General features: G+C 38.6%; 1 protein-coding gene across 1 annotated transcript; it reads right to left on the minus strand.

Moving 5' to 3' along the window:
- Positions 1–4,300: 4,300 nt before the first annotated feature.
- LOC138873988 (uncharacterized) lies at positions 4,301–9,979 on the minus strand. Its single transcript, XM_070152486.1, has 3 exons — positions 9,919–9,979; positions 8,689–9,696; positions 4,301–4,497 (listed from the first exon to the last, which is right to left on the minus strand). Exons 1-3 carry the CDS (start codon positions 9,977–9,979, stop codon positions 4,301–4,303), a joined length of 1,266 nt encoding a protein of 421 aa, XP_070008587.1.
- Between the last annotated feature and the right edge of the window lie 6,126 nt (positions 9,980–16,105).

Below are 16,105 nucleotides of genomic sequence, written 5' to 3' on the forward strand. Positions count from 1 at the left end.
TTGGGAATTTGACCAATTAGTGTAATACCTTATACTTTAGACAGAGTCTCACATCAACAAAAAACAAGAGGGATGCTGGGTATATATAAATTAACAAGCCTTAGATTTTAGTGACGCGTTTTAAACCCGTGAGGACCTAGGCCAGAGCGAACAATATCACTAGTGGGTTGAGCTGCTACAGATAGTATTAGAGACTCTCGTGTGTCACCCTTGCCGATGATGGGCCAGAGTTCAAATGAGTTTAGACAAATTCCGATTAGGCGGGACAAACCTCAGTGCTGAGTCTAGGCGAATCTCATGCACTGGGGCAAATCCCAGTGAGAATGTTGAGTGAGTCCCATATTGGCAAAATACAAAAGCGATGTTGGGTATATAAGTTAACAAGCCTTAGACTCTAGTGACACGTTTTAAATCGGTGAGGGCTTAGGTTCAAAGCAGCAATATCACTAGTCGGTTGGGCTGTTACATATTTATGTAATACCTCATACTTTAGGCAAAGTCTCACATTGGCAAAAACACAAGAGGGTTGCTGAGTATATAAGTTAATCAGCCTTAGACCCTAGTGGCGCGTTTTTGAACGCGTGAAGATCTAAGCCCGGAGCAGACAATATCACTAGTGGACTGGACTGCTACAAATTAGCCTTTGCAACGATTAAAATCCATATTAACTGATAAATCAACAGCCATAATATAATACTATAGATTAATTTGGACATAGGAAATTAACACTGCAGCCGAAATCTTAAGTTATACACTCTTTTGAAAAACTTATATGTGACAAATGTAACATAAGTTGTCTTGAAATTCTTAGTTTTCGTGACAAATGTACGTTAAACAAATAATCACCAGATATTTTTATTGTTCACCTATAAGACTATAGGCCGGTGAACTTTGCCTATAATTGATAATTGAGATATTGTTAATTATAGATTTATAAGATTAACCTTATCCGCATGTTAATTAGTCGTATAACACATGATCCTGTTTCCTCTGATTACAACATCAGATTTCAATTTGTGATACTGATTCGTGATACTGATTCGACATTAATAATTCTATAATCAACCGTTTAATAAACTTACGGCGAATGATAAATAATTAAATACAGAACTACCTAGTGAAGAAATTATAGAGCAATTAATGGTGCTATGGTATTTTGCCAAAATTATGGCGCGGGGAGAGGCGGAGCCAGGATTTTAAGCTTATGGGTTCGAGATTTTAATCGTTTGAAGTTACCGGGTTCTAAATTAATAATTTATACATATTCAATAGAATTTTTAAGACAAATACAAGGTCTAAACTAAAACTACTGGATTCGACCGAACCCGCTTTTGGCACTCTAGCTTCGCTCATGCGTGGGAGCCAGGAAAATATTTAGATAAGCGTCTGGACATGAATCGAATTATATTTGAAAAAGTAGTATTTGAAGTTAAGTTGAAAATAGGTATACGAAAGTTAAAATTCTTACTAGTTGAAAAACTTATTTGTAGAGCATTTTAATATAACTAAAAAAAGTGCAGTCTGGTGTACTAAGCTCCCGCTATGCGCGAGGTTTGGGGAATGTGATAGATTGCGTATAGATGCTCGTAACACGCAGCGGAAGACAATAACAATCCTAGGCAGATCTTTTCGTGTTTAAAATTTATTTACATGCCAAAGATCGGATCTAAGATGTACCTGGTAAAATGAGTCTCGTTTCAAAATGTCTTCGATAGTGCAAAGACTCTATGCGTATCCACACCGAGACAGATCCTTGTTATCAACTCTTTGATCAATGAAACCCGTGAACAAAATTGAACGGAAAACTTGTGCTGAAATTTTTCTCAAAAATCTCAACTCAAATTAGAAGAACAAGAAACACTTTTCTTGTAATTGTATTTTCTCTGTTGGCTTTGTATTGCACTCTCACTTTTACAAAGTGCTTTTCTTCTCAAGAATTAATTACGGCAAATTTTCTTCATCACCCTTTATATAGCATCACATATAAACCCTTTTCCTATTTGGTTGAGGTAATGATTTACTTAGGGTAAAAGTTTATTCCAAAAATAAACTTTGTACAACCTTTTCATAAAAAATTCGAATCCATCCAGATGGGTTTTGCCAAAGACGGTCACGTAAATATTATTCCAACTCAAAGTTGGAATCAATTACTTTCGTATTAGTAAAATACTAATCCCATTCCAATTGGGCTTAAATATGCACGTGAACTATTCCAATTCCAAATTGGAATTACTAACAAGCAACAACAACAACAACAACAATCCAGTATAATCCCACAAGTGGGGTCTGGAGAGGGTAATATGTACGCAGACCTTACCCTTACCCCGAGCGACAGAGAGGCTATTTCCAGGAGACCCTCGGCTCAACACAACGACAAGAGACGATATATTAGTACTATCAATAGACTCATAATAAAATAACATAACATAAAATAAAATAAAAATAACAGCAATATAAGAAATATAGGAAGTACGAAAAAGATGAAAGGTATAATAATATCTAGCAGATAAAGCCCTGCATCAGTATCTGACCAGTAGCATCCTAAGACTAACTCCTAACTGGCTAGTCTCACTCTAGTGCGCTGTAGAAATACTCACAACTTTCCCCTAGCCTACAACCTTAATGCTCGACCTCCACAATTCCCTGTCAAGGGCCATGTCCTCAGTAATCCTAAGTCGCGCCATGTCCTGCCTGATCACCTCTCCCCAATACTTCTTAGGTCTCCCTCTACCTCTCCTTGTGCCCACCACAGCCAGTCGTTCACACCTCCTCACCGGTGCCTCAGTGCTCCTCCTCTGAATGTGCCCGAACCATCTGAGTCTTGCTTCCCGCATCTTATCCTCCATAGGGGCCACACCCACCTTCTCTCGAATATCTTCATTCCTAATCTTGTCCATCCTTGTATGCCCACACATCCACCTCAACATCCTCATCTCTGCTACTTTCATCTTCTGGATGTGTGAGTTCTTAACCGGCCAACACTCGGTCCCATACAACATGGCAGGCCTAACCACTGCTCTATAAAACTTACCTTTTAGTAACGTTGGCACTTTCTTGTCACACAGGACTCCCGACGCTAACCTCCACTTCATCCACCCCACCCCTATACGGTGTGTGACATCCTCATCGATCTCCCCGATCCCCTGAATAACTGACCCAAGGTACTTGAAACTACTCCTCTTAGGAATGACTTGAGAGTCAAGCCTCACTTCCACTCCCGCTTCCGTCGGCTCTGCCCCAAATTTGCACTCGAGGTATTCCGTCTTTGTCCTACTCAACCTGAAGCCTTTAGACTCAAGGGCATATCTCCAAACCTCTAGCCTCTCGTTGACGCTGCCTCGTGTCTCATCAATTAGAATTATGTCATCAGCAAATAGCATGCACCATGGTACATCTCCTTGAATATGATGAGTTAGTGCATCCATCACCAGGGCAAATAGGAAAGGGCTGAACGCAGACCCTTGGTGTAATCCCGTAACAACCGGAAAGTGCTCGGAGTCGCCTCCTACTGTCCTAACCCGAGTCTTAGCTCCATCATAAATGTCTTTAATCACTGTCTTTAATCACCCTAATGTAGGCCGTCGGGACCCCTTTAACCTCTAAGCAGCTCCATAAGACCTCTCTAGGAACCATGTCGTACGCTTTCTCTAGATCAATAAACACCATGTGAAGATCCTTCTTCTTATCTCTGTATTATTCCACCAACCTCCTAATAAGGTGGATAGATTCTGTGGTAGATCGCCCCGGCATGAACCCGAACTGGTTGTATGAAATAGACACCGTCTTTCTCACTCTCATTTCTACCACTCTCTCCCAGACTTTCATGGTATGACTCAGTAATTTGATACCCTTATAGTTGTTACAGCTCTGGATATCGCCTTTGTTTTTATACAACGGAACCATTGTACTCCACCTCCACTCTTCAGGCATCCTATTAGTCTTGAATATAACATTAAACAACCCAGTAAGCCATTACAAGCCTGCTCTTCCCACACACCTCCAAAGTTCAACCAGAATTTCGTCTGGCTCGATAGCTCTGCCCCTTCTCATCTTACGTATTTCATCCATGACCTCATCAATCTCAATGTCCCTACAATAAACTTAATTCATGGGGACTGTCGGCGTTCCTCAATTCACCTATTACAATATCTTGATCCCCTTCTTCATTTAGAAGTTTATGAATGTAGGTCTACCATCTCTTCTTAATCTGGTCATCCCCCATCAAAACTTTGCCGTCATCATCTTTTATGCACCTCACTTGGTCCAAATCCCGAGACGTCCTCTCTCTCACCTTAGCGATTCAGAATAACTTCTTCTCCCCGCCTTTGTTCCCTAGTTCCTCATACAGACGAGCAAAAGCTGCCGTCTTAGCCTCCGTTACTGCTATCTTTGCCTCCTTCATAGCTACCTTATACCTCTCATTGTTCGCTCTCTTATCCTCCTGACCAGTGCTCCCTATTAACCGTACGTAAGCCGCCTTCTTTGCTTCCACTTTACCTTAGACAACTACATTCCACCACCAGTCTCTGTCACACCTCCTTTTTGCGCGCCCGCCCCGAAGGATAAATGCGCGAGGGAGTTTTTCCAATTTAAGTGACAATATTCGAAATGGGATTATTTATTTAATTCAGAGTCGCCACTTGGGAAAGGTTTGGCTTTTGGTGTCCCAAGTCACCGGTTTATCTTGAATCCCAAATCGAGGAAATTTTCGACTTTCCAAATGAAGTCTGCGAACCAGAAATTCTAAGTAAGGAATTCTGTTGACCCGAGGGAAGGTGTTAGGCACCCTCGAATCCCGTGGTTCTAGCACGGTCGCTTAAATTGTTATAATGGCTAAATATCTGATTTAAATACATGTTGTGACTTATGTGCTTTTATTAAGTTTTAACCGCTTTTATTATTATCATTTACTTTTATAGAATTGCAACGTCGTGAAAATGTATCTCGAACCACGTCACAATCAATGCACCCGTAGTTGTTAACACATTTCGACTCCGTTGAGATTTGAAATTGGGTCACATAAATGCGCACCCGAATTTAAGAATGTGATTTGATTAAGTCGCGCCTAAAGAATCTAACGCGTTATCGTCTTCGGGGAGGGCAGTGGAATTCACTAAAATAGCCCGTCCCAAATTCTAAGTATTTATTATGACCAATTTTTGAGGGCCCCGCAATTTGCCTTTTGATTTGGCGAGGCTCGTCTCATTATTTTAGAAGGGTATCCTACAAGAACTACATTTTTGCTACATTTATCTTTTAAGGGAAGGATGATGCCGAATTTTGCTGGTTTAGACAAATACGGACTGAATCCTTATTATGTTTGCCGAACCTAAACTTGTTTGATTACTTGATTGATTGTTCATGAGGTGAGAGCTACGGCATGCTTTGTCTTCAACAAGTGAATATGCTTATTAATTCGCTAAGTGAGATTGCAAACAAACTAACAACATATGTTGAGTTATGTTTTAACGACCTCCAAGTTCTATTCTTAACACTCTAACCTATTCGAAATTGATAAAGAAATCGGCTGCTTTATTAGGAAAAATTACTACTAATTGAACTCAAAAATGATTATCAGTTTTTCTCAACAATCATTACATTATTTCGAAATAAAAATCTGTAACGAAACCCAGTATCGAACCTGTATTGGAACGAATGAACTGACAAGAGAACTGGCATTCATAGCCATACTCTTAGTGTGACTGTATGGGAGTTTGTTTGGGGATACATTTATCCCGGACCCCAGTATCGCAGTTTTGTCAATTCAGTGGTCTAGGCAAAATACATACAATGCTTACCATGACTCTATGTTATACAGTCATACTAAATCAAACAAGTGTTATACTGAACTGAATGTATACTAAATCAAAACATGCTGTCTATGTCATACTATCATTACTGTTGAGCCATGCTATCTAACAGTTCATCTTAAACAGAATGTATGCTAGTTTATACAGAATATTTGCAGTTCGCAGTAAAAATACAGGCCCAACTAACATTCGAACTATCCTTTTACACCAATGCTATAACATAAACTGGTATTCACTTCTTTATTTCTGCTTCAACTTCACACTTTCAACACTACAAGGTTCAAAGATTGTGTACCTGGGAATATTTGCAATTGAGGAAAGGGGCAATTAGTAGAGTAACAATGAACAAACGCAGCAGCAGTAACAACACCAACAGTAGCAGCAGGGCAGTATAGCAACAGCAACAAGAAACAGTAGAGTAGCAACTACAACTCTCAAACAATTGGAGTGGGATCAACCTCAACTAAACTAGACTTTCGAGTAGAACAAACAGTGAACAAACAGACTCAGTTTTGTGAGAAACTCAGTATTGCACAGAATAGATCCGGATTTAGTTGAAGTCAGAAACCAAAGGAAAAGGAGCAATTTCTGGTTTTTGTTTGTCTGAGTTATCAGACAGATTCTTTCCAGTTTCTCGATTCAACAGTAGCAGTTTCTGGTTTAATATCTCTTTTTCAAAGAATTCCTCACAGCCTGTGTATTTTCCTTTTTCTTCTCCCCCTCCTGTGTCCTATCCCCCCCCTTTTTATAAGCCTCTATCCTACTCTTTTTAACAGCCTGTTTTCAGAAATCACAGTACCCTTCCCATGTGCCTTCCATTTTCAATTCCAACTTTAGCTAATTAAGTATTAAAACCCATTCACATTCCCTGGCAGATTCAACTTTTCATTTTATTATCTAAAAGCAAGTATGGGCAGTAGAACATATCTGACAGCATATACTGTCAGATTGTTTAAAACTTAAAAGCTTCTTAATGCAGAAAAACAGGCTGTGCACAAGGCACATGAGGTGCACCAATGCACATGCTGTGCACGAGTGCACATGCCTTCCAATTCAGAATTTAAACATAAACAATCCTTTTTACATTGACTGATCCAAATCAACAGCTATAAGTAAACAAAACTGGTTCTGAATTGATTTCAACAAATGTTCAACAGAAGCAAATCGATTTACTATGCTCAGACAGTTGAAATTAATTGACGACACATGTCGACTCGACTATATTAGCATTAACATACACAATCGTAGCCAAAAATCAGACATTTAAACAGTATCGATACATGGTTCGAATTATACTGACTAAGCAGAAATACACTCGAGGAGTCAACTAGTCAGTCCAAACTCGAAAATCAGCTACTTGCACAAACAAATACATAATGCCTTATCAGAATAGGAGGGGGAATTTAGACAAACAAACAGAGGTTCAGGCAAAGTGGTTGAAGCACAGTTGATAGAGGTCAAGGACATAAACAGCAAACGAACAGACCCTTACAACAATCAAACAAACCAAAACAACTAAGAAAAGAAAGAAAACTCACCTTAAACCGCAAAAAGATCAAAACCTTAACTCGGACTTGGTCAGGCCTTTCTTAAGGCTGAACGGACTTTAAACGAAGTGTTTCTCAGACGAGAAACACTTGGATTAAAGTCCATTAGACCTTAACCTCTTCGGTTCGAACGGATATGGACCAGTGACGAAGAACCCACAAATTCCAAAACTCAGATCTGGGATTCATGCTTCCCTGATCAGATTCGGACCAAACCAAGTATGGTTTGGTCACGAGGGGGGTCTGGGGAGTGTCTGGTATGAAACTGGGGTTGGTTGGGTTAGATCGAGTTTTGACTCGAATCTTCGAATGAAGATTCGAGGACCTGGGGGGTGATTCGAACCATGGGGTTGGTAGATTTGGGTTCAGGATGGCATGGGGGTTCTATGGTGTTCAGGGGAAGGTCACCGGCATCCATGCCGCCGGCTTTCATGGCGGAAGTACGCAGGGGCGGCTAGGGTTTTAGGGCTGTTTGTTTGGGGAGACGAAGGCTGGGGTTTGGATAGGGGGGGCAGGGTAGTGTTAGGAGTTTATATAGTTAGTGAGCAAATGGATCCTGGCCGTTGGATGAGATGAGAGGAAGGGCCAGGATCCTTTGACTATCAGGGAACGACGTCGTTTCAAGGGTAAAGGGTTAGGGTCGGTCCGGGTGAGACGGGTCGGGTTTTGTTGATGGGTTATGGGGAATTGATCTTGGCCGTTGATCAATTTAAGATCAACGGCCCAGATCAACCTGTATCAAAACGACGTCGTTTGGATTCTCTGGGCATCAGGTGGTGTTGGACCGGGCAGGCCTGGATTTTGGGCTGAGTTTGTTGGGCCAATTTTAACAAATTGGCCCAAGTCCGGAAGGGGTCTTTTCTTTTCTTTCTTTTATTATTTTTTATTATTACTTTCATCTCTTTTCCTTATTTATTTTAAAAACAAAACTAAGCAAAAATCAAAAATAAAAATTAAATACACACTCACTACAATTATTTGCACACATACTAAAAATATTTCGAAACAGGTAAAATCAAACAACATAAAATCACGGACGAAGATGCTTGTTTATGCTTTTCTATTTAAACCATGTTACGGTTCAGATTATGCATGACACGTACACATTTTTTGAATTTTGTTTTAATAAAGTAAATAAATAAAAACGGGCCAAAGTCACTAATAAATCAACAAAGTGCCGCACGGAAATCCAAAATTGTACAACAGGACCAATTTTATTCTTTTGGAGCGACTGTCGCGCAAAACAAAAATCACGTGCTCACAGTCTCCTTTGTGGCCACCGGTGCGGCCCGAAGATATCCCTAACACCTCTCTCGCTGCCTTCCTTATACAGTTCGCCATCGTCGAACACATTGTGTTTGCGTCCCCACTACTTCTCCAAGCTCCCATTGCCGATAACCTTCCTTCCAAATCCTGAGCTTTATCCTTAGTCAAAGTGCCCCACCTAATCCTCGAGCGTCCTCGTATTGACCTCTTCTTCCTCTTTATCATAATACCAATGTCCATCACCAAAAGCCTATGCTGCGTCGCAAGGGTCTCTCCTAGGATAACTTTGCAATCCTCGCACAAACTTTTGTCGCATCTCCTGAAGATGAGATAGTCAATCTGAGTCTTCGCCACCAAACTTTGGTAAGTAACCAAGTGCTCCTCCCACTTAGGAAAACATGAGTTCGCAATCACTAGATCGAATGCCTTGACAAAGTCCAACAGCGAAGTGCCCTCTTTGTTCCGCTCCCCGAAACCAAAGCTGTCATGCACCTCAGTATAACCACCTGCTGATGACCCAATATGACCATTGAAATCTCCTCCTATGAATAACCTCTCGGAAGGCGAAATACTACGAACGACGTCATCCAACCCCTCCCAAAAGCGCCTTTTAATCTCCTTATCCAAGCCCGCTTGCGGTGCGTACGCACTAATGACATTTAAAGTACACTCACCCACCACCAATTTAATAGTCACTAGTCTATCATTCACCCGCCTAACCTCTACCACCGACTCTCTAAGATGGCTATCTACCAGGATACCCACTCCATTCTTACCTCTCCGGACTCCAGAGTACCATAACTTATACCCATCCGCATTTTTCGCCCTCGATCCAACCCACCTAGTTTCCTGGACACATGCTATATTAATCTTCCTCTTCTGAAGGATCTTTGCCAACTCTATAGACTTACTCGTTAGTGAACCTATGTTCCATGACCCGATTCTCAACTTATAGGCTCCCTTGCCCCCTTTACCTCCCCTACCTCCCGTCCCACCCCCTAACCCCGGCTCCACACTCTGCCCCAACCGAGGACATGCCCTTATTCTATCATCCCAGACTGCAGCCACTACACCTACGACAATCTAAAGAAGACTCGCTAGTACACAACAGACAACGAATCAAACTAGAAGGAAACAAGTGGCTACTAGTACACTAGTAGAATGATTGAACTGAACTATTTTGAACTAAAGTAACATCAATTTAGCTAACACCAAAAGAGAACGGGAGGTACTAATTCCCGAGAACTAAACCTGTGTTTATTTGTTGTACTCGATGTAGTTGTACGCCCACACACCGCTTTCCACCACCCTTTGCTGACGCCCGTCCAGGTTGCTCTCCAAAAAGAGGGCAGTCATCGCTACCACTGGTGTAGCCCTGACAGTAGTAGGGGAAATGTGGGGGAAAAGCAAAGAACTACACAAAATTCACCATGTTCTACCGTGATACAACAAAATGAACATATCAAAACTATACCCTCAAGAAAAATAAATCAAATCTAGATAGAACAAACGGAAAATAAGTGAGAAATTATTTTTAAAAGGTACTATACCTGAAAAAACAAATAGATTTTGAGTGCAACCCAAATATCAAAATTCGATTTTGAGCAAAAACCCAAAAAACAAAATTCGATTTTGAGCAAAACCCAGCTAACAATTTCAATTTTTGAGCAAAACCAAGATAACAAAATTCGAGATTGAGCAAAACCCAGATGAGAAAATTCAATGTTGAGCAAAACCCAGATAACAGAAATTCGATTTTGAGCCAAACCCAAATGCCAAAATTTTTGAGCAAAACCCAAATAATAAAATGCTTACCAGGATTTTCAAGCTCCGATAGTGAACCAGATCAGCGGACTGAGTAAGCTTACTCAGAAAAAACGAGATCAGGGATAGGGAGAATCAAAAAAATAAAAAGGAACAAAGGAGATTCAAAGTATGAGATCGCCGAAAAACTTACTGGATAGCGTGAGATTCCGGCACCGGTGGAATTACTAACAAGCCTTTTATTAATATTTTATATAACATCTCTTATATAAAATAAGTGTTAATTATATATATCATATATATATATATTAACCAAGAGATATAATTTAATTTTCTATTCCAAATAGAAAACTTCAATTTATTCACAATATTAATCATACCCTCTGTGCTAGCAAAGAATATAATAATATTTCATTTGGACTAATAACTAAATTTATTTGACTAATTAAATTCCTTAATTTAATTATCAAATAATAAGTTAATTAATCCTTTAGCAAAGATCAGAACACTCGTTAGTGTGCGACCCCATAGGTTCAATACTAAGCCGGTAGTAAATTGACCACATCAATATACTAATCAAGGGTGGCGTCTAGCAACACTCCTTAACGACCGGATAACATGAAGTATACAATTTACTCTCAAGAACCACTAGACGGATAATGTAGTAATTCCTTCTGTCCTTATAGTTCTGGATCACCCTAGGATATGGTTCAACTGTCAAATCCTAATAGGCGTCCAACTATGTGTTTATGTCAAATATAATCGACCATTGAATGACCTAAGAAACTATTTTCTTCTTTCACTCAATTGCCCTGGCCAAGGTCTTAATTTGGTCGTTTATAATTCATGACAACATGGAGCTTAAACTCATTACCAAGAGTTGACAGATTCCATCTTGATCAATCACTAATTCTACAAGTATTTAATTGTACCCAATATCCTTTCAACTATCGCCCTAGGGCCATAAGTGTCTAGTATCAAAGTGTGAGCACGTGATTTTTGCCTCATACAAATTACTCCAAAATAATTCCTGAAATTAGGACTTTTCTTTAATTATGTGTTGTTTTTAGGAAATATTGTACGGACTTCCTGTTTGTTTGCATAGGTATATGTGCGTGTGTAATTTTTTTTTAATACAAAAAATAAATAAATAATATAATATGTGCATTTAAGATTTAGTTTTTCAACTTGGGAATTAACAGGTTTGTTTTACAGGAAGAAAATCACAAAAAAATATGCATATGTGTTTTTTGCCATTGTGTTGATTTTATTTAAATTTTTAATTTGAGTATTAATTATTAGGTGTTAAATAATATGGGTGTAATTTTATTTTTTGATTTTTACAATTTATTTAGAATTTTTGTTAAATTTTTGTAATTAAGGAAAAATGGAAATGGGTAAATATAAAGGAAACTCGGATTGGGCCAGGAGAAATTCAGGCCCAAAACTCATCCCTGACCCAATCCAAACCAGTTGGTCTCAAATGCAAATGAAACGACGTAGTAGGATGATGAAACTACCCCGTTTCGTCATCCTTCAATCTGAGCCATTGATCGAACAAATCAAACGGTTCAGTGCAGCCCTGGTTTGATTTGAAACGGCACCGTTTCAGGTGCTCAATCTGAGCCGCCCATTTTCTTTGATCCAATGGCCCCAAAGCTTGGACCAAACCCGATCCCACAACTCGGTCCACCTTTACCCGGTCTCTCAAAGAGACCAAACGACACCGTTTGTTTGAGTGGTTTAATCCAGGCCATTGCTCTCAGTTGATCCAACGACCATGGTCCATCCACCCCACCCCGTATATAAGTCCTAAACCATACCCCACCCCCAAACCAAACACCCCCTGTCCTGTTCATTGTCTCTTTCAAGAGACCAGATGAACCCCACCGTTAACCACCGTCAACCACCCACCGAAAATCGCCTCACGACGGTTCCGGTGGTCCAAATGACTCCATTTTAACATCCTTAACTCCTCTCAACCTCCCCGTTCCAACTATCATCATGGCTTACCTCGAATCAAACCCCAACACCTCGAATCTTCGATCAATGTTTGGTCTGAAAACCTAACTTTCTCTGATAGCTTCCAAATCAACACCCCAGCTTATCCCAACTACCCTTGTCATAGATCCGGTAATGGCTTAGGTCGAATCTTCCTAGAACTGCTCGAATCTTCATTGCCCAGATCCTTTTCAAATTCATACCAGGTGACCCCTAGGCTTCCTTTACCCCTAGGGATTGGTTGTTAGCTGTTAGGCAGATTGGTTTAGATAATTGTTAAGTGTGGGCAGTTTGGTCTATGGCAGTAATAATAAAGGAATTTCAGGGGTGTTTGGGGAATAAAACAGTTAGTATGATACTTTATTGCTAGTGCTTTATCAATGAGGTATTAATTAATCCTAATGGGGAACCAAATGAAGTGGAGGGGCTGAAATTAAGGGAAAGTGCTTATTAACTAGAAAAAGCAGTTTTAGTGGCAGATTTTAAGGGAAAAATATGCCTTAGATAACAAAAGGGGGTCCGGGCAGTAGGCTGGAAAGAAGGAAAATAAGTTGTATAAGAAGTGGTGTTAGGGATTGATTTCAAGGAGGCAGAACAGATAGAGAGGAGAGACGAGAGAAAACATACAAAAATAGAGGAGAGACAGAATATACATACAGAGAAAAGAAAGGGAGAAAAATCAGAAATAGTAAAAACAGAATTTTACATTAGAAGCTAGTGTTAAGGTTGATTTTTGGAGATTGAGAGTTTCAGTTTGCTTTTCCTAAGTTTTAAAAATCAGAAATATTGTTTCCTTGAATCTGTCGGGTTTGTTTGTTGATATTGTTTGGTTTGAATCTGAAATTTCCTAAGATTCCTGTCACTGTGTGTCTGGTTTTCACGGGTCTTGCTATTTTTTGCTCAAATCTGTTGAATCATTGGCATTTTTCTGCTATTGGGTTTCTGTTGCTGCTATTGCTGAAGTATTACCTCTTTTACCCTCATTTTCAGGTACATATCTGTAGACTCATGTCATGAAAAGCTTCAATAGTACGAGTAAATGAAGTTTGGAATTGCAATTATGTCCTCTACTCATTTAAATCTATTAGTTAAGTTTCAGTTTTTTTTAGTTAGCTAATGTAGTATTATACTTGACATGTGAGCTACTAGCCAACTGACCTTTTGGAGTAGTACAAACTCTGCTGTAATATTATTTATTCTGAAGTTTAGTGGTAATATTTATTTTGGAATTGTCAAGATAGGAAACACGGCAGAAAGCTGACCATTAATTAAATTTTGTAATCTTGTTGGCTAAGTATAGGATAGTATGGAAATATCAAGGAACCACATTACTAGTATATCTCGTCAAGCATCCGATTTTTGTTTAAAGCTAGATGATGTAAGTTGTTTCTTGTTTGTATATGGCATGATAACGGTTATGTGTATAACTATAGGTGAGAGGGGAATTGATATAATCCGTTACGTTTAAGATATTGGAACATCACGGATAGTTCAGATGTATAATTACGTCACATGTAATGTCATTTTATTAAATCAATTTGTAGATTAGTTCTCTTTCTTAATAACAAATGGCCTATTTATTTTAGGAATGCGATTAACTCATTTCTTAAAAAATAGTATATAAAATAATGTCAATGATTTTACAAAGTGTAGACTTAGTATTTGTAAATAGCTTGCATAAGCCGAGAAAAAAATTGGTTTAATTTTACCTATCCCAAATTCAATCATCGTAAGCAAATTAACCAAATAATTAGACCTTTGGATTAAAAACAAGTTGTGTAGAAGAAGGTTGGATTTATAAATATGAATTGCAACATTTTAAGTAAAAAATGTACAAAAATAGCGTTCGCTCCGAATAGAATAATGGAAATTCTTCGAAAACTATTAGTTTGCTTATCAATTAAATTTTTCCTAGTTTTTTACACATAATTCGCTTTTGGTAAGTCTTCAAACGTATACATTTAGTCTTAAGCTTATGAAAATAATAAATAACTTGTGCATATAATTATCAAGTACTGAAAGTACATATACCGTATTCACGATAAAACGGTAGTTTTAGTTGCATGTTATTTATTTTTCATCTCATTAATTCTTTTAATTTGAATAGTTTTTGAGGTATATAATTTACCCGCTTAAAAATAATAATAATTTGTGGCCAACACCTAATAAATTTTGATTTTTTAAGAAATCTCGAGACATTCCATTCGGTGATTTCCCATGGCTTTCATATTTAATAATAGATGGACATAATAAACATTTGTGGAAAATTTATATCACCATAAAAAAAAAATATTTCGTGTAATTAGGGACACGTTCGCGTGACATAATTACATTTCTAAAGACAATTCAGAGTATGCGTTCGCGCAACTTCGAGCAAACTTTTCTAATAAAAGGAGTTTTTCCGGAGGATATTAAATAAATTTATTTCATATAACCCGAGATGTGTAGTTCACTATTTTATAATAAAAATATAAAAAAATATTATCAATCTTATTGTGTACACGTATGAGTGACACGATTCTTTGCATTTATAAAAAATATATAATACGAATATACGTATGCGTGATTCGTTTTAAAGAAAGGTCTATAATTGTAAACAATCTAAACAAAAGCGGTAACAAAATCATGCAACAAGAAAAAATGTATTTAGTAAATCGAGATAATTAGGCCAAGTATAAAAATGGTAAGCGACCGTGCTAGAACCACAGAATTCGGAAATGCCTAACACCTTCTCCCGAATTAACAGAATTCCTTACTCGGATTTCTGGCTCGCAGAATGACAAACAGAGTCATATTTTCCTCGATTCGGGAATTAAACCGGTGACTTGGGACGCCATAAAATTCCCAAGTGGCGACTCTGAAATAAACAAACAAATCCCGTTTCGATTGTCCTTTAATTGGAAAAAGCTCCTGTACCCTCGCGGGGCGGAAAAAGGAGGTGTGACAGCTCTGGCGACTCTGTTGGGGACAAAAGTCTATTGACCCAGAACCACTGGTTCATGGTTTAAGAATTCGAGCTTAAAATAACTGTTATAGTTGGCTTTATTTATTATCTGATTTTTACATGTTTATGCTTAATGTGCTAAATGTTGCTTTTTACCGCTTTAATATTATCTGAATTGTGCATATAAAACTGCTACGAAACCCTTCTTCTTTCTGAGTCTTCTAAATTTATGGTGCACACGTGCGCGTGGCCCACCTTTCTGTTAGAAGTCACACCAAATAAGACGAAGTTGGGACAAGTAACTAGGCCGGGTAGACTTTCGTGCTCCCGGTACGTTGCCTCCATTTCGGCTCAAGCTGTCCGTTTGAGTAAGCCAGGTCTAGAACAAGCCTCAGGTTTTTCACCTAGAATAACTCAGCCTCGTACCGGATCCCTAGTAGGAACGTCTATTTGCATCATATACATTTGACCTTGGAGACTCAACACAGGGGTTGGGTCTGTCTAGGACAGGTGAACCCGAAATGAAAAGACCATCCTGATGCATCCTACTCGCTACTTGTGCATTCATTTGCCTCGGATTTGCTTGTTGACCGGCTTAATTGAAAAAAAATCATTGTGAGAACCGAGAAATAAAATGGGTTGTTTTAGAAAATTCCCAAAATAGTTTTAAATTTTTTTTAAAAAAGAAGAAGAAGTGTTAAATAAAAAAAATGATTTTTCTTTTTATGAGTGTCTGTTTTCAAAATGAGTTTTGATTTTGTTAAAATTAATCG

This window comes from Nicotiana sylvestris, chromosome 7 (genome assembly GCF_000393655.2).
Source record: "Nicotiana sylvestris chromosome 7, ASM39365v2, whole genome shotgun sequence".
Lineage (NCBI taxonomy): Eukaryota > Viridiplantae > Streptophyta > Magnoliopsida > Solanales > Solanaceae > Nicotiana > Nicotiana sylvestris.